This window comes from Syngnathus leptorhynchus, chromosome 10 (genome assembly GCF_054491065.1).
Source record: "Syngnathus leptorhynchus isolate UIUO chromosome 10, UIUO_Slep, whole genome shotgun sequence".
In the NCBI taxonomy this organism is placed as follows: Eukaryota; Metazoa; Chordata; class Actinopteri; order Syngnathiformes; family Syngnathidae; genus Syngnathus; species Syngnathus leptorhynchus.
This window is the reverse complement of record NC_141204.1, coordinates 8,208,693-8,236,398: the sequence shown is the minus strand read 5'-3', so window position 1 is coordinate 8,236,398 and position 27,706 is coordinate 8,208,693. Positions and strand designations below refer to the sequence as shown.

Sequence of the window (27,706 nt, the reverse complement as noted above, 5' to 3'; positions counted from 1 at the left end):
CTCAGTGCCTTTTGACTTTGCTCTTGTCTGAGAGATGTCTCCCATGTCTGAGGCCCAAATTAGACATCTGACAAACGTCAGTCCTTTACAGTCAGATGCCACTTTAGCTTCTCCCCCTTAATCAAAATGAGATGGCGAGACACTATTGTGATGCAAGCATTACTTGTGTTTGCTAACCAGCTTGACAAGGTTAGACCTTAATCAAGCAGCTTGTTAAGATGCTTAGCTGAGATTTATCAATGTGGGGCTCATTAAGAGGGAAAAGCAGCATCAAACTTTACTACACACCTGCCCGTGCAAGTCATCGCTTTTGAAAATAACCACTTAACCGTGATCATCTTTCTGCAACAAATTAATGCTGATGGTTTTTGGTGTGTCTGACTGGAGTAAACACGTTTTTTAATAGTCCACTGAAGTTAAGTAAACAAATACATTATTAGGAGGTGGAGGGGGGGCTTCTCTTTTGATGAGGATTTTGATGATGCACAACCGCCCAACCCCACCCCAACATCACCAATCTCCCCTGGGTTTACATTATTATCCCCTGGATTTACTAAATCAAAAAGGATTGGGTTTTGCAGATTAGTATTCAACACATTACTCTCCCTCTTCACTGTAATGCTGTTGTGATTCAGTAATGGGCTGAGAGCAAATGAGAGCCTCGCAGCAAGAAGTGGGCCACTGAGTTTGTGTATTCATACAGCTTGCCTAGTCACGGTAAGATTTCACAGCCGGTGAGTAATTGTTTATGTCGTTTTTTTTTCTTTGATGATCATTTATATATAAGAGTGTTTGACACTCTTACATACTTGACCAGTACGACCAATTTACAGAGTGGCTGGACTTGTAGGAAAAATCCGATCCAATATAATGACCAATGACTTAAAGTGGTTCAACTTTGATGGAATCAGCAAGGTGAGCTATGAGTGTACTGACAATACACAACAGACAAAATGTTAAACCCTGTTATGTCAATGTTAAACCCACAATTGAGGAGATTTTAATCTAGTATATGTTTTAAAATCACTTCACGATCAAACAGCAAAATCGTTTTTTTTTGGTTCATCGTAAAAAAAAAAAAATAAACAGTCAGCTTCCTGCATATTGATTAACCCCATTCATTTTTAGGAAATAATTTAGTCTTGCCAAACAGTTGTAATTCATGCCATGTACATAATGCAGCTACCTCAGTGAGTGCTAATTTGTATCACAAACTGGATTGCCATAAATATGGAGATATTGGTGAAGATCATTCATGTACTGCAAGGAAACTGTTTTACAGCCAAATACATCTCTCTTTGGAGCAATACTGAACTATTACTTTTGATTGTATTTGGCCATTATAATTTTGCCAATACAGTTCAGCAACTATTTGGCTTTGATATCCTTTTTCCCATAGGTCACATATGTGCATAATCCTGTGAATTCCCGCTGTGTGAAGGCAGCCTCCAAACCAAGACATGTTTCCTATTTAACTAAAGAGCTTCAAAATAACTACTCTGATAGTTTGCTGCTTTGCTTACGTAGACAGATTGTTAAGAATGCAGTTGGATGTTGGTAAAGGGGAAAGTTTTTCTGCCATTTTGTTTTTAGTGATTGTATTCGTTGTTAAATATATGGTACATGTAACAGGAAATAAAAAAAAATCTTCAAAATAGACACAGATTAAATATTAAATATTAATATTTCTATATATAAAGACATAGTTAAAAGATGTACAAAAATGACCAAATGATGTCCAGTTAATAAGTGATAAGACACGACTGCAAAAATCAAGTCATGTTATTAGGCTTTTGAGATTGTGGTTGCAGCATTTGCTTTGAAACACACACTGTGGCCCGCTGTGATATAATTTTATGGCTCCCAAATTTCCTGAGGAGGCAACTTGCTTTTTACCTTCCTCACACTGTCCACCTACAAAGTGTCTGTGGTGTATTGTGTTTGATTGAATACCCTTTTCCCCGCCAGTCCCATTAAGTCCTCAAGGTGCCACTTTTGTTAAATCCACTCCACAAAATGTTCTCCCCAGTAGGGAGTAGCACAAAGAGATTTATTTTAATAGCTGCCAGCTATAAATGGTGGTATGTTTTCATCTCGCATACGCATACACACTATTTGATCTTGAGTATCTCCTGCAGTTTTCGACAAGCGGTTTTCTCCGCTTCTCTTGCAAACCCTCCGGGGAAGCTCATTCAACCTTTTTGGAACAATATCTAAAGCTCAGGCACTCGTGCATATATTTAATTTCCTTACATAATTATGTGATTTCTGATATGGATATTTTGTAAGAATAGCGAGTCGTAAGAACAAAGTTTGGTTCGGATAATTGTGCTTCAAGATCCATCAAATGTCCTCCTTGAGTGAGGTGAATAACTGTTTGGATAAAAGTTTTTTTTTTCTTTTGTTTTTTTTTTAATACTGATAGATAAATCAAAACGTAGGGTCCCTACACTCAACACATAAGACAGTGTTGGCCCAAACATGGACTATAATTGCTCACATATGAAGTGACCACAATACTTGGATGATTTAGAAATGGCTAATGAGGCATGTGCATCTGGCTTGGATTTTGGAGGACATCCTCAGCCTAAAATTACTGCTGCCAGCTGCTTAACATGGTGTGATGGTGAGGATGATGGTGTTGGCAGGAGCTGTGTGGAAATGGAAATGCAATGTGTTGATTTGTCTTCACAGCTGCAGCAGACTCAAATGTATATGACCAAGACAAGTACACTATGTGAACTGACAACATTTGCCAGGATGACAATTGTGATAATGTGTCATCACCCTGTGTGCTTTTTTTTTTAATTACATCCCAAAATACTTCAGTTGACTGTCATGTTGTTCGTTTGAGTGTCTATTAATGTTAATTATGATGCACATATAAATAAAAGTTAATTGCTATTTAGCAAAAGTTTAAAATCATTTTGTTTCTGTTTTGTTAATTTTTGCACTTCCTTTTTATTAGCAGCGCAAGTCAAGTTTCATGGAGCCGTACTGTTTATTTTATTTTTTTACATTTTGGCCAAATCCCAAATAGCTCACTCAAAGGACTCGGCAAATCACAAAGATTTAGTTGGTTGTATCATTTCATTGATGGGTGAGCAGGCACTCCAGAGACCAAACTATGAGTAGAAAAGCGATGAAAAGAATCAATGTTCCACAATGTGTCCCCTTGGACGGTAGTAATAATGAAATTCATTCATTCAGCTCGTTTCATTGCAATCGACAAAGATATATTTTGGATTGACGTCAGTTTGGTGAACATTACATGGATCCATTTTTGTAGCAGTTCACTTTATTCAAGTTAATGTTACCCACTATTAAAATATGGAAAAAATACATACAGGTATCTCTGTATGTCGAGCAGCTTATATTAAAATGTCATGAAGGATTGAAATGTGAAGTACTGGGTTGGTCCTATTGAAGTAGGGGAGAAAAGATCCAAAAGGATCCCATCGGGGGTTTTGTCGAACCACAGAGATGCCAACCACAGGAACTAATGAGAAATTGTGATGCAATGATGCCGCAGGCTCCACCACACTGCGGCCATACCACCGTTCGCTCTGATGACAGGTTTATCTGGGTGGTTTTCATAGCAGGAAATGTGGATCTGCCACCCTTGGCATTCTTGGTTGGCGAAATCTTGAGTTTTGATGGAGCTGGAGGGATGCACACTGTGGCTTTCTGGGGAAGTGGAGCAGGCCAACTCTTCGCTGAATGGCAACAGCTGCAGTGCACATTACGTTGCCAGACGGATTATTTACTGTTAGGGTAATGTGAATGGGGCACGGCTGTAGTCTTGGAGTACTGTTTGATCTTGAATTGTGTGCCTTTTATACCTTTTAAACTTCTGGTGGCCATAAATCTTGCTTTCAACGTAACATACATCTATCTGCATGACTCATTGCAAAATCGAATTGGGCATATTTAGTGGTGCTTTGAGATAAAAGTTGAGTATATTCTGTGACAATGGCGGAACCTCAAAACAATTGTATCACGAACCATCTTTCCCCTTTGAAATAAATGGAAACACCATAAATCTGTTCCAGATTCTCCTCAAAAACGAAACAAAAATGTTCTTTTTTTTTAAGGAAAATTGCACCCCATAATAAAATACCTAATTGATGCCTGCCTCCGTCTTTAATGACACACTGAATGAATATGTCAGAAGTGTTCCTTCAATCTGACTTCTCGACTCGCTCTCCCGCTCCTTCTTTTTGAGCCCAGCAAGACATCCATCATACTGTGCAACTAAATGACAGTGTGTCTAACAGCACTTGGAATGTGTAATCTCGCAGCCATCCACGCATGCTGACTCTTTGAGTCAAATAGCAGCATACATCTTACAGAGAGGGCAGGGAAAACACATCCATCTTCCTGTTATTGTCACCAAAGAAGTGAAATAATTCTTCCAGTTATTCTTAATGAAGTAAATTACATTATGTATGGTACGTAGGGCAGGGCCGCTCATAGCTGTTTTCACATAAAGCATATTGAAAGACGGCTTGATATTGGGTCGTTTGATGTGGTGATAATGTAATAAATATGTTTTTGAAGAATGCTTCACGAAAGTCCTCTCTCTGTGATAGCCTAAGAGGCTTAGAATGGTCTCATGACGCTAACTTGCGAGCATTTTAAAAAAGTCATGTCTGTATGCTTTTAATAGGCTGCCAAAGAAAATAGATTGAATGGAAATGAACTGAAATTCAATGTCAGTCACTTGCCAGACGATGAAACCATTCGGTCGTCATTTGATGGTTTAAAACAAATTTACGGCTGAGTTGGTCCTTTTAAAGTGTTTCGATAGATGCGGTGTATGTGAGGCATTTCATGTAAGCGGTGAACTTCTTGTGAACCTGATGAAAAGTCTTCCAACTGGTGCTTGTCACTGAAAGCCGCATTTCTCGTTTTATAAGGGATTGGGATGATCTATTACAAAGAAGTTGGCTATCGTCCAAGTCAATATTCGGCCTGGGGAATATAAGACATTCATACAGAAATTATTATTCCATCTCTGTGAATTATAGTTTTTATTTATGTTCAGTCTATTCTGATCATGGTGCCTAAGTATATCTATATAAAAAACGACTAATTTTGATCAACGTGACCAGAGCTATATTTATAAAATAAAATAGGTTGCAATTATCTGTAAAGTACAATTAAATGTAAAATAGACAGATTGACAGACTATTAGAAACATTACGTCAAAATGAAGTGTCCATCTCCACCACCACTAGAATGTAGATGTACTTTACCTACTGGTGTGCATGTATTGGAGCTACCAAATAATGGTACATTTTATAGCATATCATATTCATAGTATCAAACAAAATAAGTATGAAGACAAACTCAAGGCCTTTACACAAGTTTCTTTTCTAATCCCCTGCCAAGTCTGTTTTGGAGTGGTTGTGCTATGATTTGATGTTGACGGGCAGTGCGCTCCCCTGGGTCCACGCTAATTTAAAAACAGCCATAGAGCAGCAGATGCCAGATTAGTGTCAGGCCAAAGTGACTGATGAGGAGTCTCCTGGCCACACTGTTGTACACATAGTATCACAAAGTCCTGCCCTGCTTTACAATACTTGGCTTCTATACTGTCGGTTTTGTTTAGCGGTTGTTGAAAGGATCATTTATACATACACAGTATTTCAATACTGTCATTTGTGTGTCTTCAACAGAATAACTTAACTTTGTGGCACTGATTTTATTTGAGTAGTGAACAATTTTATGACTGGCCAGCTTGCTCTGCACCATAAATACTGTAGAGTTATGAGAGAAAAGGAGGAAAAACAAAGGAGAAACAATTTAATCTATTGATATATATTTGGCCTACTTGAACAGTACTGGATTCATAGATGATGAAATGAAAGGTGTCATAAAATATACTTCACCTTTATGGAAATTAGTTGGTGTTAAATATCGATCAAAACAACACCCTCCCAAAATTTCAAGTCTCAGTCTATTCATGGCCTCGCTTGGGAGCACGTTTTCACACTGTTCTAGTCTTTTTCTGTCCTCTCTTGTCTGGAAAAAGACTAAAGGCGCTAGCTTTTATCCCCATTCCCATTCAGTGTCATGACTCAAGGGCAAGAAGGTGCCGGCAGCTTGCGGAGCTTTGATTGACTCAAGACCACAGGACACACCCAAAGACGCCGAAGAACACAGCGACAGAACACCAGCCTTCAACGAGCTGTTATTTTTTCCCCCTGCAGAAATGTGACAGTTTTGTGACACATCAACAGTCAAATGTTAACAGTGAAGGTTGCATTTCCTTTTTTGGAAAAATCTACCTAAAAGTGGAGCCAGGAAATTTAGTAGAAGTCAGCCTCAGGTATATGTAAGAGGGATAATTGTCAAAAATGTCAAATAATACTCCACACACATCTTTCACCTTGTAAAGTAGGTGGATTAGGCATCATAAAAGAAGACACTGATTTGACATGATCCTATTTTAGGATGCAGGGTGTTTGCGGGGAGCTGTAAGTCCAGCTGGGTGTTGTAAAACTGCTGCCACTGGCAATTCTTGTTTATGCTATTTTTTCTTACCTATGGCATTAAACTCAAGCTTTAAAGTTCAGTTTGTTTCAACATGTTTATGCTGTTTATCCTCGATTTCCTACTTTTTGACACGTTCACTCCAGCGTTTTCACTGGCAGTTTTGATAAACCAAACCCAGCTCTGGTAAGGTAATTCAGCCTATTAGAATATGGATTAGGGATTTTTGACTTAATTTTGAGTTTCGAAGTCTAATGACGTTCTGTATGATTGTGACGGATTTTAGAGTCACTGATGGTGCTGAATATCATTTACCATGCTAAGTGCTTACTATTGTTTGTTTTCAACTGTTGGGATGAGTTCCAATTTGTTATAAATTCATCAGCATGTCCTTTGCACATCCACACATACACAAATAATGTAATCCATGTCCACGTTCACAATTCATTCTTCATTATTTCGAGGAATTAACAGTGAAGTGCTGGTTTGGCGATGTATAATGAAAGCCAGAGATGAGAATGACCCACAACCTTATTTGTTCTGTGATCCTGATCTTGTGCTGGTGAAAAGAAGTAGAGGTCTCTCATTCTCACTGATAGGGTTCACAGACATTGAGGGCGACAAAAAAAAAAAAGAGAACTCCAGTCAACTTCAATTACGACCTCATGTAGTTCTCCCAGAGGTGCCGTATAGCGCCTTTAAGGGGGAATCAATGAGGTGACAAATTGTTGTGGACAGCAACCCCTTTTTATTTGTGACGCTGTTGTAGCATGCCTGAACGCTGCTCGCCCATTTATATTGCTGTGGCTTATTTTCTGCTAGTGGTTTTAATAGCTTGTTATCTCTCCAAACTAGTTTTTAAATGCTTTGTAACGGCTATACAAATGCACCCCATCTTTGGGATGATCAGGACATTTTCTTTGTCTCCTCATAGTTATTCTAATTTTACTTTTTTTTTTCAAAGTTTATTTTTTGGTTATATGATTCTTGATTTGTTGATATGTCCCATAAGAAAGCTAACAACTTTGACAGTCTGGTCTCTATTACAAAATGTGAAGAGACTAATGGGTTAAATAAATGTTAGTATGGTTATCAGATGACAAAATATGAAAATACTTTCCAGATGCACTGGATGGTATGAATCAAAATCCAAATGCAATTTTGGTTGAATACTTTTTTCTGAGAATATCCTTTCTTGTCTTTCTATTCCTTCCGTGGTTTGCTATTATGTGTTTTGATGGCATGGACTGTGTACTCTCAATCTTGTTCATGGCGTTGAGTCTGCACAACCTTCCATATTCATAGTAAAGTATGTTTTATTCATGTTTAGTATGAAGACGGCAGCCATGTGCCAACCTCTCGGTTTTTCATGATTGCAAGGCAAAGTACTTCCAGTTCGCTGAATAAGAATGACCCTTTCATTTTACCACAATGCTATCTTCTGGGAATGAGACCTACAATTGCACCTTCCTCCCTTTTTACAGGCAGCATGGCTGAGTGAGTCGAATGAGTGTCTTGTAACAAAAGGATTGTTGCTTTGACTCCTTTAGATCACTTAAGACCTGTCAGTGCCCTTGAGGAAAATGCTGAACCCTCAGTTGCACCTTTATGTTGTGTCATCACTAAAACTTACTAAGGGCGGGTCATGATGGACCAAATGAAATAAGCTACACATTCATAAGTACTCTTCTATGACGTATTTATTAAATGTCATGTGTTGAGTCACAGTACCACATTCACCTAATGGTCCTGGGCCGTGGTAGGTATCTGTCCAATTTCTGTGTTTATTATTAATCAGACTACTTTGAGATGTTTTTTTTCCTCATTTTTTTTCCCCCTCTGACAGTGTCCCAACAGCCACGAGGGCACGTTGTTAATTCAACACATTTTCTCTCTCGGTCTCTGCAGGGAAAGAAGAATATGTTGCAACCTTCAAAGGATCTGAGTTCTTCTGTTACGACTTGTCCTTGAACCCGATTCAAAGCAGCAGCGATGAAATCACATTGTCATTCAAAACCCTCCAGAGGAATGGACTGATGCTGCACACCGGCAAATCGGCCGACTACGTCAACCTGGCGCTGAAAAACGGGGCCGTATCTCTCGTCATTAATTTGGGGTCTGGAGCCTTTGAAGCTCTGGTGGAGCCAGTCAATGGGAAATTTAATGACAATGATTGGCATGATGTCAAAGTAACCAGGAATCTACGTCAGGTAACAGTACAGAGGATGAACAAGATACCTAACTGAATTACAACATGCACTTAAATCATTACCATCATACTGTTCCGTATTGTATTATTTTCCCAGACGCTGTAATTGCTAAATCAAAGCTGGAGATAGAAAACAGAAACACAAATGAGCGGGGACATCTTGATGTGAATGAAGACTAAGATTGAGGAGACTAAATTTGCTTTTGACTTTCCATAATTGCGTTAGATGTTCAAGTTTTGAATGAAACTAACTACAAAAATATGACCTCGTGGTTATTTTTATTAGTTATACATTTCTATTGAATGACTCGATGAATTGGGTGAGAAAGTGCTCGGTTTCATAGATGCTAAATGTATTGCTTAAGCAGGTGCAACAGTTGTGATCCTTCTCATGTATTTCGAATAGACAATTTATTAGTCCTGCATACAGTCAGAAAAATGCAATAAGATACACTTTATACCCAGTGGCTGATGTGCATACTGCCATGAAAGCCATTCATCCGTTAAAGTCACATAATCAGAATAATGTAGAGTGCCCTGTGTGCCATTGCAAGTCCGACACATTTGCAAAGTTAAAAAAACAACCCACTAGCAACCTCTTCCTTGATTCAAGTCAATTCAGGGATTCCCTGAGGGAGGGGGCACACTGAGGTTCCTTAAGCTGTCACGGGTCTTCTTGCTTTCTTCAATTGCAGTCAAGTGGTCCTAAATTTAATCCAATAAATCACAGAGGAGGTCCAGTTGTGTGTGTGTGAGAGTGAGTGAGTGCAAGTCTGAGACACTAGACTCAAAATTAAATCTAAATTTGACCAAAAATAACATATGACATTGGGCAAAGGGGCTTTAGGCTAACCCTAACCATTTAATGTCTAGCAGTCATACCTTTTTATCTTTCTATGGATAAGAGTATTACTTATTTTGCTCAATTCTGTGGTCTCTCCCAGACCATGATAACACAACGTCATGTAGAACTTCATTGGCTGAGTTCTTACACCTCTGAAAATTTTGTTATTTTTTTTATTAGGTCTGCTTTTTTCTTGTTAAACTTATTTTGCCCTATTTCCTATCTGTTACTACTAACATGCTTTCAAAGCAAACTAACATCATCCATGGAATGTGTCATTCTACTAACCAGTATGGTCTTTGCTGTTTTAACAATGTACTAACACTATTGACCATCATATATGATTTGAGTAACAATCGTTATTCTGTTCACAGTTTTTAATTTCCTTTCTCCCCCCTTTTCCACAAAGCACTCAGGCATTGGACACGCTATGGTAAACAAACTACATTGTTCGGTAGATATCATACTAATTGTTTTTTAGTTTGGGTTTGCCGTGTTTCTTTTTTCCTTAGACGTCATTTACAAAAAAAAAAAGGGAAATTTGCGGTTCGTACGTTTTTGCTTACTTTTTGTAATTATTATTTTTTTAAGCATCATTTGTATCCTCCTTAATTGATTTATGTTTTACATGTTTCCGTCCAATTTTGTCTGAGATACCCATTTATTAGCATCATTTTGATTACTTTAAATGTTAGAGACCCTTTGCTGTCTGGCTGGCCTTTCTTTGGCTCCTGATTCATTTGGCACGGCATGATTTTTGCCTAAGTGTTGCGTCACACAAGCCATTTGTCAACATGAATGTGACAGTAGAGCTGTGGTTGTCTTCTCTGGTGCTTTCCCATGCCGTCTTGTGGTTTGGCAGTGTCCATAAGTCTCTGCATGCATCTGATGCACTCGCAAGCGTATAAACCTCCGTAACCCAATCCATTTTGGAACATTTTCTTTTTGTATGTAAATGATCAAAAAGAAAAGAGTGACATGCATGTTTATTTTTGTCTTTGGCTATTCTTCAAATAATGAGATTCAGCATGTAGTTCATCACTAACATCTGACTTCTTTTTAGAACTGATAGGTGTACTAATATTTGAGTTAAACTAGCCCAGTTAACATTTTACTAACACCATTTTTGTGTCTGCTAAATAGTTTGACGTTGCATTCGGGGCAATACTAACACTGTATCCTGGACTGTTCACTAACTCTCTAAAACATCACTTCTTTTGGGGACATGGTGTCCTCCAACTAATCATTTGGACAAAATAACAACAAAACAAGAAAAAAGACATGAACAACAGACATGAAAATGGGTTTCTGGAAAAGACGTAGAGGAAAATAAGTCTCTGATGGGAAGAAGGAAACTTAGTTGTATTATAACATAGGCTGAGTAGAGTGTTTCCTTTCACTGTGCTTTGTCTAGGTAACAATATCTGTCGATGGCATCTTGACAACTACGGGATATACGCAAGAAGACTATACCATGCTTGGCTCCGATGACTTTTTCTACGTTGGCGGGAGTCCTAGCACAGCGGACCTGCCCGGATCGCCAGTTAGCAACAACTTCATGGGCTGCCTCAAGGAGGTAAATAGCACTTATGTGGGCAATTTCAAGCTAGTGGGGAGTCGGGATGTCACTTAAAGACTCAACAAACCTTCCTTCCACAGTGTGGGTGCTTTTTGGTGTTCTCGCATGTGCACACACACAAACTTTATTTTGCCTTCACAACCCGATGCTGAGGAGGTTTCTCAATGTCCTATACTGCCTAAAAGAATGAAGGGCTCCAATAAAAAGATTCAGTACACTTTGGTGCTGTTCTGCTATTTTTGGGACACATGCTCTTGTTAAAAATGTCCAATCATCCATTTTTTATATAACTTGTCCTCATAAGGGTTGAAGCAGAGCTTGAGCCTATCCTCGCTGACTTAAGGTGAGAGGTGGGGTACCTTGCACGGGTCGCCAGCCAATTGCAATAACTAAAAATAATTAAAAATGTAAAGACTAAAAATGTAAAGTTTAACAACCCAAAGTAAAAAAAAAAAAAAACACAATATGGCCCATTCTATAACAACCATATGAATTGAGATTGGTCCATTTGAATCCGACTCATTTTTTGTCACAATGATGTATTTTATTAAAAGGAATTTAATTAGCTAGTCGACTGATCAAAAGGGAGTTTGAATCGTTATTTTCCAAAAGGTTGATAATGTGTGACTTTTACGTTTATCTGCTTTGATATTTTTTAATATGATTTTAGAGAGTTTGTGAACTAATGCATCTATTTAGGACTTCAGGGATACATAAAAGTTCCTACCGAGAAAAACCTTAGTAAAATGATCAATCCATACATCCTTTTTTTTGTCATTATTGAACCATAGACAATCCCATGCACTTATATGCAACAGAAAACCTTAAAGAATGGAAATATGATACAATAGTGAATTATGAAAGTACAGAAGCTGCCTCCGCTACAAGTGATCGGTTTTGTCATTTTGATTTTGTTTGCCGGGAACATGATTGCTAGACGTCAGTGTCTTGTTTGGTATGTGCAATGGTTTAATTTATTTTTATAATAACAGTCATATTGGATTCAAGTCGCATCTCATTTTACAGTTGGATATGCTAGCCACAACTCAGAAATAAACACAGTTATCCATGCATATTTAAGTACGGTGTATTCATGTGCTAGAATTGACATCAACAAGGACATTGTGCTTTTCACAGCTGTAACTGCTATGTTGTTTGACCAATTGCATACATATACAGGTACGTGACTAAAGAAGTCTTCTTTTGAAAACGAGGTGCATGTTATTCATCTTTGCTACAAAAGTCTTAGTGCTGTAGGAGAAATCATTTAATCACATACTCAGCCTGTTCCACTTGAGCTGGATGTATTATTATTATTATTATTATTATTATTATTATTATTATTGTTTTTCCTTTTTTTTTTTTACATTTCATATTGTATAGCACTAACACACTACTGTTGGTATTCTATGTGACCAGTATTTGTTTCACTAAGCTGAATCGAAACAAAGGAGTCAGGTTTACCTATCCAAAGATATTCTAATTCTTTAATGAGGCCTATTCAGAATAACCCCAGTTATCTTTCATTGAAAAAAATCCTTGCCTAAAATTTGTTTGTAAATGTCTCGTTATGCAATTTAACATTATTAGACTATACAAAGCAATCATGCCATTACTGTTACTCTTACTCGAGCTACGCTGTCATTATGCAGATTGGATAATAATGTTGTTATTGCTGTCTCTAATTTGTTTAAGCCCCATTATACCAGCACTTTTCTTTCTGCAAAGTGGTCCTTGCAGTGCCCCCTCTTAACACTGCAGTTACCATTTTTTTCTAGCAGACCTCTTGTCATCACTCGATTGCTGATTTTCATTATGGGCATGTGTTAGCACCTGTCACCTTACTTGTTATAAACTGACACACACCTCGTATAAAGTGAATAATAACAGTGTATAATAATAGCTGGAGCTGTTTGTTTACAGGTGTGAAATGCAGGTCATACACACTACTATCAAAAAGTGAGTTACTGAAAAGGACATTTGGCTTTCATCTGAATTTTATTTGACCTTTTACAAGCTTTTAATGCTCATGTCCAGCTGGTCAATGTTTCAGTACTTTTTGAATTACTTGATGTTGTATGACAAAGAGCTGAATGGCAAAATTAATGACGGGTGTTTGATCCGTGACCAATAGATTTCCAGAAATCCAGTTTTACCCCTCTGTAACTCTCTTAACTGAGGAGTCTTTAAAAAGCAAATCAATATATTTGTTCAATAATGGATCAAGGACCCGTTGTGAATTTTGATATTCAGCTTATTGTTTTGCAACATCAAGTTACATCAAGTACTGAAACCAGCTGGACGTGACCATTAAAAAGTCGGGTCAAATTAGGTTCAGGCTAAAGTTGAATGTCATTTTTCAGTGCGTAAGTGCTAGACTGTTCTTGGTGTCTGAGATATTTTAAGACAACCTGAGGTGTGATGGATTCAGTACTCGGAGAATACAAGGCCCTGGATGAATGAGAATATATCCGGGCAATCCTTCTAGGAGTGCATGACGGTGTGGCAGAAAAGTTTGAAAGAATATCTGAGACTCCCAGAGGATTACTTTGAAAGAGAACACTTGTAGTTTGGATTTGAAACATACTGTCACAATTCTGGAACTTCTCCGACGGGCAAAATAATCAGCTCGACTGCTCAACTTGACTCTTCATAACATCAATTAAAGCCTGTTAACGGGACTCCGTAACCATTTAAACAGCGCATACTGCTGCATACTTCTCAATAAGAGTCTGTGTTGGCAACATGACATCCATTTTTTTGAAGAGGAAAATAAACACAAGAGAATGCCTCAAAGCATTCCAGTCCTCTGTGCCAATGAACTGAATTTGCCATATTGTTATTTGCTTCCAACTAAATCCCTCTTAAAGTCAGTTACACATGCCTGTAAACTGTAAACCTTCAGCATGATTACAAACATGTGTCTAAATAAAAAAAAAAACTCTGCATGTGCCTAATCATTTTGTTTTTGCGGTGTCTCATTAGGTTGTGTATAAAAACAATGATGTAAGACTTGAGCTATCAAGGCTGGCCAAGCAGGGTGATCCCAAGATGAAGATACATGGTACTGTGGCGTTCAAGTGTGAGAATGTAGCCACTTTGGACCCGATTACCTTTGAGACACCAGAGTCTTTCATCGTCCTCAACAAGTGGAATGCAAAGAAGACAGGCTCCATCTCATTTGACTTCCGTACCACAGAGCCAAACGGACTCCTTCTCTTCAGCCATGGCAAGCCAAAGCAGCAGCAGAAGGATTCCAAAAGTCCCCAGATCCTCAAAGTGGACTTCTTTGCCATTGAGATGCTGGATGGCCACCTGTATCTGCTGCTAGACATGGGCTCAGGGACTACAAAGACCAAGGCAGTAAACAAGAAGGTCAATGATGGCGAGTGGTACCACGTGGACTTCCAACGAGACGGCAGATCTGGTAAGTCAATTGTGTAACCTTTAATAAGGCGATTCATATGTTTTCCGAAATAGCATGTGCAATAAAACCATTTGTAAAGAACCAAAGCAAAAAAACAGCCATGAAATCTGCCTTTTTCTTTCATAAAATAAAGTGAAATAGAATAAAATATAATGATGCTCAATGAAAATTGCAGTATTAGTTAGTCATAAAATGTGAAGTCACAATACCCTTTTCATTCTGCATTGTGGATGTTTGAATTGGGAATCCATCCATCCATCCATCCATCCATCCATCCATCCATCCATCCATCCATCCATCCATCCATCCATCCATCCATCCATCCATCCATCCATCCATCCATCCATCCATCCATCCATCCATCCATCCATACACCAAACCTCTTCTTCAGATATGTTAAATGTTTTTCTGGAACTGGTTTGAGCAGACCGTGTTTGTCTATTGTTATCAAACAATCAATTCCTACTTTCATTTGCTTTTCACTTTACTTCAAAAAGGTATTTGAACATATCCCATACGTACATCAGACTTCCAGTCTCGTTTGCCTCAATTTATTTTTGACCGGCGTTTCCCTTAAACTCACATTTGTCATTTCAGTCCCTTTTGATGTGGTTAGCATTTTATTAGTATGTGCTATTAGCCAAGCTCTTACAAAGTCAGAATGTAAATTGAATGTACTCGTTGACCTTTTCTGGTCCCCAACTCAAACGCTGAAAACCTAAAAGCAACATTGGAGCTCCAATGAGCATAGTTATACATAACTTTGGGTTACACATTCTTCATCACGCCACAGCACTGAAGTCAAATTGTTTTTAAATAAAATATTGTGGCTATCAATGGTGGGTCAAACAAAATAAGTTTTCTGTCTTAGATGATGCTCATTATCTGACTTGTCCACACGTACATGCTACAGAACATTTTGTTGAGTTTTTCCTAGTCACTGTTCTGTATACCCTGTTGAAGTTTCCATGGAAACAGGAGGTAGTCTCTCCCAGGACCAAGACAGTTGCTACACAATGCTGTGCCGAGATGTGCACTAATGACATTTAAGAATAATTTATCTTGTTTTCATCAGATTCATAGCATCAATTCTTCCGTGCTATAAAAAAAAGGGATACAACAATATCAAAGTGGGAAGATTCGGAACGCTTAACATTAGACCTCAAAGTATCCATGTTTTCAAAAGACACATTTCTAACTTACCCGGGCTAGTTCATCTTTGAGGAATCCTGCAAGTACAAAACCTTCCTGCATCTTGAGATTTGTTTGAACTGCAAAATACCGAATAATACTGTCTGATAAACTGCTGAGTGCACAACACCTCAAGTGGAAGTGATTACATTCTGTAAACTTTTTCATTCATTCAGAAGTAACACCGGCGGCCTGGGGGTTGCACTCGCATAAGATTCACATACACATTTTGAGCATAACGCTTTACAATTGTGAGATGACTTTTACTTTTTTCTTAAATTAAATCAATGATGATGCTGGTATTATGTCAGCATATGTCAGAACCACAAAAGCCAAATGCTGCAAAGCTAACAAACAGTACGTTGCTGAAAGTGTAATTGCAAAGCTCCCAACTAAGATTGGTATGAAAAGGTGTCAATTGTTTATGATTGACAACTTACCATAAAATAAATGAAAGCAAAGAAATTGGATTTTGAAAACAAGAAAATCAGGCTCTACAGTTTTACCTCACTTTAATTAGTCGAGAAAGAAACACTGAAATACTAGTTCCAATGTTCAGTTCACAATAAAATATAACCTTTGACTAAACGAAAGCATGTTCTTATATAATTCATTAAATCATTCACAAATTGTGTGGGAGGAATACACATGAAACATATGGTCCAATTTTCTCCATGCTAATTGTTCTATTAATACTCAAGATCGACTCAAAACTCAAGTGCACCACAAGAGCCAAACGTAATTATCTGCAGCCGGGTCTTGTATGAGTCACACTTGAGCTGCAATCTTTGACAATAGTGGATCATGATATCTCCTGTATTCAGGCTCTTCCTACAGGAAGCAAATCTGTGAATGGACTCCGGCTCTCTGACAGCATCTTCTAACCTCAATACATTACAGACGCTAAGTGACACTCTTTTAAGTGAGGGCTTCTGTGCTTGAGAGTAGTGTCGGTCACTTGATATATGGGCATTGCTTTGTTGTGGACCCCACTTCCTGCCACCGTGTGCACGCCAATGCCACACACACTCGCTATGAATATGATTGTGTACGTGCACGTCCACACTCACAGAAGCAACACATCTCCGGAGCTCTCTCCCAACAGAGAATCCAATCACATAGAGAGATTTGGCCGTATCGTCCTAACTGGATTGTAGTAATCCCCGGTTTAACACATTTGGGGGATGTGTGAGTGGGGTTAGGAGGTATCATGCCAAGTTGCGCCTGGCTGCTGATGCAGAAAGTATAAGAGCCTGACTTTCTAGTTTGATAAGGGTTGGGTCAACCTTTTAGAAACCTTTCAAAGTTTGTCTTAATGGGGAGCTTCATCATCATTATTGACTGAGTTCTATGTGTATTGGTAGTTTGATCAAATGGTTTAGTTTATCCTGTGCTTAACTTGTTTTGCTTTCCTTCATCTGCTTTCTTATGTTATTGTGCTCTCCTCCCCCATGCCCTTTACAGAGTCATCTTTATTTCCATGTTACCATCTTGTACTGGATCCATCTCCTCCTTTTTTTATGCTCTGCAGCAATCACACATGTACATCCCTAAATCCTTTTGGCGATGAATTATGTTCCAAACATAGTCCCAAAATGCGTATAAGGATCCTCATGCTACTTGTCTGGTGATGGCACACATCCCCACGGGATTCTTTAGTGCCTTCTGACAACGTAGCTAGACTGTGTTTACACACTTCCTTTACAGGACTGTGTCAAGAAAGCAGAGCACTGAACCATATGCTTACATCATCTCGACTCCCACTTGCATCAATTTAGACAGCCTACCCCTGAACACAAAACACCCTTGTTTGATTATTCATACAATAATTGCATTTCCTTGTAGATGTCATGGATTGTAAGGACGTTATTAGATGATGATGTATTTGTAAGAAACAAAGAACGTGGATAGCCGACTGAAGGATGCTTTGCTTTGCCATGGGAATTTGACAAAAAATAACGATTGACCGATTGGTATAATCTATGCCCCGTTTGTTTTATGACATCACACGTCAAGACTCAATTCTACATACGCAAATGCTCAATTAATGGATACATTGCCACACTGTTTAACAGGGAGGGCACAAAAGTGAAGGGTGGCCACTCCCATCATTAACCACACCGAATGAGGAAAAAGTTTCTTCACTTATGAGTTTGATGTAGTGTGCTCATTAGCTTTAATCTGAAGGGAGTTGTTCTGGCTGTATAACAGGTGGCCCTTGCCAAGTGTGCTAGACTTGGAAGTCACAACAGATGTGGCTAGAAAGTGCAGGGGCAGTTGGTGGTGGCAGGGAAGCGTTGGAACAGATGTCTGGGGGCAGAACCTTGAAAACGGGCTACAACATGCTGGTGGGACCGGGTTCATATTCTGCTCCTGGTCCTCCAGTGTTCTCTCGGTCATTGTGTACATAATATGCTGGCTCATTGTTAACTACGATCATCGCATGGTCAAAATAGATTTAGTACTAACTGCAATCTAACTGTGTCCTAACTACATATTTATCATACATACAATATGATGCTATATTCACATCCATGAATGCTAATTGCAGGTGTAATAAAATGTGAAAGGCCCCATTTAATATTTACTATGGCCATAAAATGCTATACAGCCCTGCTGAAAACTAATGTGGGCTTCAGGGCTTCCAACCCAACACAAACTGTTTGAGAAGAAAAGCAACTTAAAAGCTCTGCTCCCGTTTCACAACAAACAGTAAAGTGATTTGCCCTGAGGCAATAAACTATTAGCCCCTCATATCTTCCATTGCAAGCATTTGTCACTCAAAATGCAAATGATCATTTTCTGGCAATATTGTTTTGGAGCATCCTTAGCCTACTTCTCTGCTACTTGCTGTATAGATCACTCCATATGAAAAGTGAGGGCAACGACTATTAATTAACGATCCACAATGGCACCTAGATTAAGAGTAACAGATCTGTGTACAAATTAATCACTTGATACAATTTCCACACTAAGGCCTTCCTTTCTAAAACTTTACAGTCCAGTCATGTCCGCTGTTGTTTACCGTTCTCCAGATCGAGGATTAAACCTGAATGAGAGCAATAAATCATGTTGGCGAAACACACAAACTCTTGTTGCGGGTTTATGTTGGAGAGGCAAACAGGAGGAGAGACTGAGTGAAAAACGCCGCTGACCGTTAATCAAGTTCAAAAAGATGGCTACAATTTTTTATTTTTTTTACGAGCCGCTGAAATGATTGAAGGGGCGCCAAATTTTTATTCACCTCTGCGCTCTCTCTCACTCCTTTTTTTATGACTGCTCCTTTAAGATAAATGAGATGTATTATGAGGAATCCAGGGAAAATGGAGAGGAGGATGCGAGGGATCCGGGATTAAGCAACTAATAGACTAGCTTCCTCGTGATTAATGTGTCTTATCAACATTCATCAGTCTTTCTAAATGAAGAAAGCCCTGACCCTGCCTCAATAGATAACACCAATTAGGATAACTTCTCCATTGGACCTCGGGATCTTTAACTGAGTTTTCTGGATTTCACACCTTATTGAAAAATATCCTTTTGTCTCTGTTTTTAGGTACCATCTCTATCAACACTCTCAGAACTGCCTATACAGCCCCTGGAGAAAGTGAAATTCTGGACCTGGATGATAACCTGTATCTTGGGGGCCTGCCAGAGAACAAAATGGGCCTGGTGTTCCCCACCGAGGTGTGGACCGCTCTGCTTAACTATGGTTACGTCGGCTGCATTCGAGATCTATTTATTGATGGGCAAAGTAAAGATGTGCGGCGCCTGGCTGAAATTCAGAAGGCTGCAGGAGTCAAGCCTTCATGCTCGAAGGAGCACCCCAAGCAATGTTTGAGCAATCCTTGCCAAAACAACGGCATCTGCAGAGAAGGCTGGAACCGATATGTATGCGACTGCTCTGGAACTGGATACTTGGGTCGCTCCTGTGAAAGAGGTAAGACGTCCTTTTGAGCTCTGATTGGAATGTTGTCAGCACTGCACAATGACCCAATTCTTTTTCCCTGTAAGGGTTCCAAGTTATTTTTTTTTCCGAGATGCCAGCATTTTTTCTCATTTCCAAACTATGATTCACCCACCAGAATAATGGGAATTCAAATAATTCATCAAAGAGTCAAAATGGTGCCAACTGCCAAACATTCCTGATTGTGAAAGATATTTGAAAATAGTTCTAGTACTAAGCACTCGGGCACTAAAAGGTGGTTTTGTTAAAAAAAAAAAAGGTTTGTATAGGGGACCCACTGAGATCCATGTCCAAAGGGAATAATCAACTCACAGAGCAGTAGTATTGCAGAAGTTGAACTAAACTTTATAACATATTTTTTCCACTCTCTAAAGCTATAGATTGAGAATTGCACGCCTTTAAGGTGCAATTTTTTCCTATTGTTGTCAGGGGGAAGCCTGGTGCTGTTTTCTTTTTAAAATCCCTGATGCTGACTTTAAAACATGGACAAAACCAGATTTATTTGAAGGAAAAAAAAAACATTTTAACATGGCAGCCAGGAAGAGTGAAGGTTTGTAAAGTGTTGAGTGGAGGACTGTGTTGAATGGCAGGTGACTGATGCACTGCTGAGACATACTGGCGGTCATATCTAGCATGCACAATAGCCTGCAAATTGGCTGTCTTCTGCTAACCTTTTAACTCATCAAACCACTCGGCTGTGGCCAGAACTGCTGCAGAATACTCATCTTGTTTCCTCCAGAGAAGACGAATATGAGGAGTGAGTGAAATCCTACGGCTTAACCATGCAACTATATCTATTGGCTATATTGCATTCAAACTTTACCCAAGCAATACGATTGCTTCGACTGGCAATGCATTAAGTTTGGGTTTTGTTATGAATCTATAGTTTTGATAGATTTTCCCCGAATTACAAAGGTGCTTTATGTGTTTGGGTTTCACAAAGTGCAAAGCTCAGCAAGGTTGTGGCAGCGCGTTTCTGCCTACATCAGCTTGTTGGCCTTTGACCAGCAGATTAGTCTTAGTCCGACCTGCTTGATCAAAAATCTGTCTGGGTCAAAACATCACCTTGTCAGACGGCCTAATCATTCTGTTTTGCAAAAATCAGAAAGGCTGGAATGTAATATTTTGGTTCATCTGTGTAAACAGACTGCAATTAAAATGAGTAGCGTTACAGTTTTGATGACATTTTTAAATGCATGTATTGCAAGATTATATTCTGCTATGAGACAATGAGTTTTTCAATTCAACAAATTGTTTTCCAGTCCTACATGAATCCCGCATAATTTATTTTTCTTGTAGATGAATTAATATCAATAAATAGCGTTGCGAAAGAGGCTAATTAACGATAGCAACACGCAACAATAATGCTGTACAGTTTTCTTCTACATGCACAACACAATGCATATTAATGAACAAATTAAAATATGCAAGATCAAGGCAAATGTCAAAAAGAGGTGAAGCATGTGACAATGTTATCATGGTGCAATGCACTTCAGGTTTCCTCATTGCAAACCATTCTGCATCATTATCATAGATTGCATGACAACATGGTTGTACTGACACTTCCAGGTCAATGACAGACTGCCCTGATCTAATATATATATATATTTTATTTAGGGTTTGCTTTATAAAGTCTCATTACCTATAGATAATCCATTTTAAACATTTTATCCTTCTTGTTTTCGTCCTTGCAGCATTCCATTTGTAAAGCACGATTAAGTGGTGCTATTGAATTGTGGCTACTTTGGAGAGGAGCACTCATTCCCTCGCTCCTCTCATACCTATTTGCTCTGGAAATCAAACCAGTCAACCTACAGCCACAGGCAGCCCTGTTAACCACTCGATCGTCTACAAACCCATGGGTGACATCACCACTTATGTTAACTGCAGTAGCAAAACAATCTCGCTGAATCACAATGGTACTTTAAGATAAAAATTGCAGTAAGTGGTAATAGCTTGACTCAAATAGAAGAAGAAAAGAAGAATATAAAATCATTTGATGCTATGGCAACACAATAAGTGTTTTTTGAGCAAACCTTTAAGCTCTTTTGAATATGCCATTTGAGCTTTGCTCTGCTGAGCACTGCTTTTCTTTGTCTTTCCCCCTCACACGTGCGTTCTAGTTTTGACTCATCAGATGACAGACAGGAATATGAGTATTGTAAATGAGGCAAAGGGAAAAAAGTCCAAGAGTATACAGGTCATTTTCTTACTATACATCTGAAAGCTAATGTAATGATCTGGAACGTGATTTTGGCGCTTAACAAAGGCAATATCCGCTTTGACGTCAATGCAAAAGTCAAGAAAATGGAAAAGAAAGCACTGCATCTTTACAGCCATTAATTCATTGTCACACTTCATCCTTTTCTTCTCACATTCCAGCGTCTTACTGTGTTTTGGCCGTGATCCTCATCACTCGTGTTCTGGCCATGTCTGCTGAGATACTGGCATTAGTGTGCCAGTGAGTGAGAACAGTGGAAGTGCCCTGGCCCGCTGCCAGCTGTTTTGATGGCTCCAGATTGCCATGATGCTGGTCGGATGCAGCAGGCACCAGTAGGAAGAGGAGCTGTCAAAAGAATTACCACAGCTCTCACTTATCTGAGCGTGGTGTACCCCCCGGTGGCAAAGAACAGCAATTACATATGGTGTAGGAGGACAACTATGACAACCCAGATTGCAAGAGTAGGGGGTGGGGCTTCTAGAGTGAGGCATGAAGCTATTTGCCCTATTTTGGGAGATTTTAATTAAGCAGAAAAAGCTATTCTGTCCATGCATCCCAAATGTCTAGCCCTCCATTGTTGAGCCAGTTGCTAATTAGCTCAAATATTCGTGTAAGGCCAAGGCAGGCTACCAGATGGCTTATTGCAGGACATGCACAAATTCCCTAATGAGATATGGCATTCTGCATTGCTGAGTGGAGCAAACATCTGCATTAAACGCGTTTTTTTTTTTTTTTTTTTTATCAATATACAATATAATGTGTTCTGAACACATATAGACTTGTTATTTGCGGTCAAATGCATATGGTAGCATGTCACACCGTATAAATTACCTCATGACTTGAATTTATTACTCTGGATTGCAGTAATATTTAATTTACTTCATTTTTAAATTATTAAAATAAGTGTAACTGTCTTTAAAGAGTCCACAACTGATTTTCCTTCGTAATATACATATATAAAGTTACAGATTCTTCTCAAGGGACCAAATAATCCATGAGGACAGTGCAGCAACCTAGTTTGTGCGACAAACTAGGTTGCTGCACTGTGGCCATATAGAGACAAATTTGTGTCAACAACTGTAAAAACATAATAATGACTCTGGAGAAAATCTGCATGAATCCTGACTTTTAACAGAATTAACTTTGTACATATTTCATCATGAGAATTCAATTGATTTGATTGTGCATGTTCCAGGAATGCTGTGTTAAAGAGGACAGTGTCTTTGAATTATTTATGATATCCTGTTATTTCCTCCCATTTATCCTGAACATATATTTTCCCAAAGCCTTTGGCAGTTGTTCCCCAGCAAAATGTAAATTGGATTGGACCTGGTGCCCGGTACCTTGGCATGCACATCACAATCATGTGACATGCAGTTGACAGCTCCCCTTCCTGCAGAGCCTCTTCTCCTGAGGGGAAAACGGAAGGAAAAAAAAACTGTGTAGTGTCTCTCATTCCTTCCCCTTGTTACTATCAAAGCCTAATTTGTCACATCACACAGATGCAAACACATGCTGACTCTTCTGAAAAGCACAAACGTCAGTGTTGTTTTGTGTTTTACATGAGGGGAAATTAATGCTTGGTTTGGTTTGGTAGCTTCCATCTGTCCTGTGACAGTCTCATGTTGGGCACTCTGACAGCCTCATTCTGCTCAATTTAGTTACATGGAAGGGCCTCGGAAAACAACTGCACTTGGGTTTTTGAGTGGTGCTCACTTTGGATGAGGCTGTGCTTTCCACACGTTTTACTCCACAGATATATTTGGACTTCACTCATAGATGCAGCTTGAATGGTTGAAAAGTGACGTAATGGTTGAAGTAATTAAAAACACCAATTTCATGGTTCGGATCACAGATTGTTTTCAGCTTGATAGCAGACTTGTGGTAATTACACATAGTAAATTAAAAAGGGAAACAAGGCTAGCCTATATGAAAGTCATTGCTCCAAATAGTTTTTAATTGTACATGTTCTTGAATGAGTTGTTGTCTTACTGCAGTATAATATACAATAAGATGAGACAAATAAAAATATGTGCAGTAGTGATGAGTAAATGAAGCTTCAAATTGGCTTCATGAAGCAGTTGTTGCATTTTTTTTGACTCCTCTAGTAGATGGAACTTTCTGAACACTTTTATTTAAACCAAAAGTGCTATGACTCACAGCCATCGCTCGTGTACACTAGTTTGTTCATTGATCAGCAGCATTCAATATACAATGCATCTTATATTCACAGATATAGCATAAACTGGAGAAAGGATGAGAGTGAGATTGAAGAGAATAAATCAAATAAAGTGAGCCAGCATGTACTTATGTGTATAGCGTAGAAAAGAACAGTAAATATCCTCTGGGAATAAACATTTTCCAAGTATTAGGACTTTGAATTCAGTATTTCCTATTTTACGACAGTTTTCAAATGCTACTCGATGCTGTGTCAGCCTGGTAGGAAGCAGTGTGGTTCGTTTGTCACACCCCTGTCACCTGAAGGGTACCCCAGGAGGGGGGTAGAGAAATTGGATTTGGGTGAGAAATGTGACTGAGCCACTCCGGAAGGGCTGGATGTGACATGAGACTTTGTGTGACTGGGAAGTGGTGATGAGGTGGTGAGTGGGACAGTGATACCCTATAACCCCCCCCCCCAAACTCTCCATTTCCCTCCCCTTCGAACTATCTGTCTCAACACTGCAAGAGCAATAATGGCTTTGTTATTGGGTTGCGGTTTAGTTACATTCTCGGAAATGCCGTTACAAACTCCTGCCAGCGTTTAACAATCTCCATGGCATTTCTCCAGACAGCTGCCCTAATGCTTTGAGTAAATGCAGCGGCAGCGGGCAGAGGCTCATTATGTAAAGTCAACGGACAAACACAGATCATGTTGATCTTAATATTTTTTGCCTCAGTCAATGTCCCCGTGCAATACGTCGTTGTGACGCACAAAACGTGGGTACAAAGCTTCAGTCACTTTATATTGATTATTTACCGTCCTATGTGAGTTGATGAAATTCAATCTTATCTAAGCTTGCCTTCCTATTCCATAATGGTGAGCTTTCACCTGCGGAGGCAGCCTGGTTAGAATCTAAATACCTTCTCAAATTTACTGTCTGGATTCCATTTTGTAGACAATGAGTAATCCTGAGCAATGTGTCTCTATTATACTGCACTGTGAGTCACAAATGTCTTTCTAGGCACAGCAGCAATTTGCTTAAGGCTGAGTGGCACATGTTGAAGACCACATTATTTTTCATGTTTCACATCTTTCTTGTGGCTTTGGTACCTCAGCAAAGGCGCTATGCAAGTATACAAAGGTGGCATTGCTTTCATCAAGATGTCACGGGAACACTTGTTAATACAGCACAATTTCCTAGGGCATGGAGTCATTTACAACATCTGTGAAATGGCACTTTAGGTGTGCGATGGGAATTTTTCCGCTTTCACTTAATTAGACTTTTTTTTTTCCAGCAGGTATTGTACGTTTATTCATCTGTTAGCAAAATATTGTTGACAAGTATGCTGGTCAATGACACTGACTAGAAATTTAATGTTCTTCACAAGATTGTAGAAGACACGGTTCAAAAAACAGCTTCCTGAGAAATTATCGATGTGGTGATCAACTATACCGACCCACATTGAAATCTGCATCATTATATTTGCTTTGTGGTGTGCTGTGAGATGTTTCCAATGTAAAGTGTGGCTCTTGACTCAAAACAGGTTGGAAAATTGCCCTTGGGTAAAAGCTGGAAAAGGCTGCAGAGAGGACATGAACATTAGAAAATAATAGCACTGAAATCTGATTGGATTATGAAATGTTTGTATAATAGCCCCTTCGGCAGGACTGACAGAGCAGATTTGCAATAAAACTGCCATGTTTTGTTTTACTGATCCTTTTCTTTTTTTTTGTCCCTCATTTTAATCTATTCACAGAGGCGACGGTGCTCAGCTACGACGGCAGCAAGTTTATGAAGGTCCAGCTGCCAGTGGTGATGCACACGGAAGCCGAAGATGTTTCTATGCGCTTCCGATCCCAGCGAGCTTATGGCATCCTAATCGCCACCACTTCGCGGGACTCGGCCGACACACTGCGTCTGGAGCTGGAGAGCGGCCGCGTCCGGCTGACTGTCAATTTAGGTAGCGACCCAAGCGTGTATCCTCTGCAGTAGCAAAGTCATGCGTCAAATTGAGCTAAATTATGCCTGACAACTCTTTCAAATGCGCTGCCCTACCACCACATGCGCTGTACTTCACACACATTATTATACACATTCATATTCTTGAATAGAAGGAGATGGTGTGAAGCTTTCAATGGCAAGAGTCTGCGGCTCTCCGCTTACTGCCACTTGAGCTCACAGCTGCCTTTGCCCAGCAAGGAAATGCTCGCCACCAATTGGATGGATGGATGGATGGATGGATGGATGGATGGATGGATGGATGGATGGATGGATGGATGGATGGATGGATGGATGGATGGATGGATGGATGGATGATCAGCGCTCATTAATGCTTGTTACTGACAAAACCCGAATCCCAAAACAAATACAGCCCACTGCCCCCGTTTTAATAATCGGCACGTATGTATCAACTATCGGAAGGCCAACTTTTCGGACCCTCTTTAAAACCGGAGCATTTCCTGTAGGGGCAGGCAAGTGTTGGTCTCTGGCTGTTTGCTCCCACTTTTCTGCTGCGGTTGACAACACACGACAGGCAGGGCCAGAAAAGAAGGCAGGGAGGGGGTTTTCGAACTGGGTCACCTATCGCAGAGCACAACATGAGCTGAGCTTTTGCAACCAGGGAGGTAAAAAGGAAAAGTAAGATAAAGCCTGTATGCCCGCGGCTTACTGTAAGTCAGTCATGAAAGTTGACAACTCGAACTGCTGTGGTAGAATTAAGACCACAATCCAGCAAGCTGGAAAAGGAATGACAAAAAGTCGACTTTCCTTCTTTTGTACTCTGTTGTATTTTACAGCTTGAGAACACTAGACGTTAGTGTTACCTTGAAGTGCAGTCATTGGCATAGAAATAGACTGGTTACATTGAGGTAGAAATCCAATGTTATAGTTATTTGATTAACTACTGTAATTTTATGATCAGTAGAAATGTTAGCCTCCAGCATATTTTTGGGGATATTCATGTTTTGTAGAAAAAGATAGACACAGCTGTCTCGCTGGCCCTGTCTGACTCTGACCAAAATCTCATGCTCTCATGATGTATAGTAATAGATTTAAATAATGAACTTAAAATACAAACAATCATACGTATTCCTATTCAATCTGAATAGCTCCTGTTATCATTTGTTTTATATAATACTATAATTGTGCTCCTCTGTCACAACTACTACAGCACTTTTGTGCCCAGCTGGAGGCCATGGTGAGAGCATCAGAGGACGGTCAGCGTCCGTGTGTATGTCCCCAGAGAGGTGGACTGTATATTTTACTGATGTCTGCAGCTGCATTGTTGAAAGATGAATTTATCTCTCATCTATTCTTCCCCATCTAGATTGTGTCAGGATAAACTGTACCTCCAGTAAGTTACTGCTCACATTCATTTTCTTCTTTAGCTCTTCTATTACTGTATTTCTCTCGGCATTCATGTGCTCCAGTATGGCAAGCAGCCTTGTTTTATCAAGGAAGTAGTCCTATTTATTTTCTGCAGCCATTACAAATGGCATTCAGAATTTCTAAGATGTTTCTGACTTGCATCTTGCATTGCAGTTTTTATTCAAACTTGAAGTTCACAAGAACCGTAAAAAGGGCGAGGTGGTAATTAGGGAGAGCCATGCAGT

At 39.4% G+C, this 27,706-nt stretch overlaps 1 protein-coding gene across 8 annotated transcripts in view; it reads left to right on the top strand.

The window, feature by feature from the left end:
* The window catches only part of LOC147050268 (neurexin-1a-like), a 180,425-nt gene that overhangs the window by 78,306 nt on the left and 74,413 nt on the right, over positions 1-27,706 (top strand). For all 8 annotated transcript variants that reach the window (XM_085921531.1, XM_085921532.1, XM_085921530.1 and 5 more), the window contains 6 exons: positions 8,407-8,708; positions 10,966-11,127; positions 14,116-14,557; positions 19,302-19,685; positions 25,852-26,055; positions 27,421-27,447. In XM_085921531.1, the coding sequence (XP_085777657.1) occupies positions 8,407-8,708; positions 10,966-11,127; positions 14,116-14,557; positions 19,302-19,685; positions 25,852-26,055; positions 27,421-27,447 (1,521 nt within the window). The remainder of the gene's footprint in view (positions 1-8,406; positions 8,709-10,965; positions 11,128-14,115; positions 14,558-19,301; positions 19,686-25,851; positions 26,056-27,420; positions 27,448-27,706) is intronic.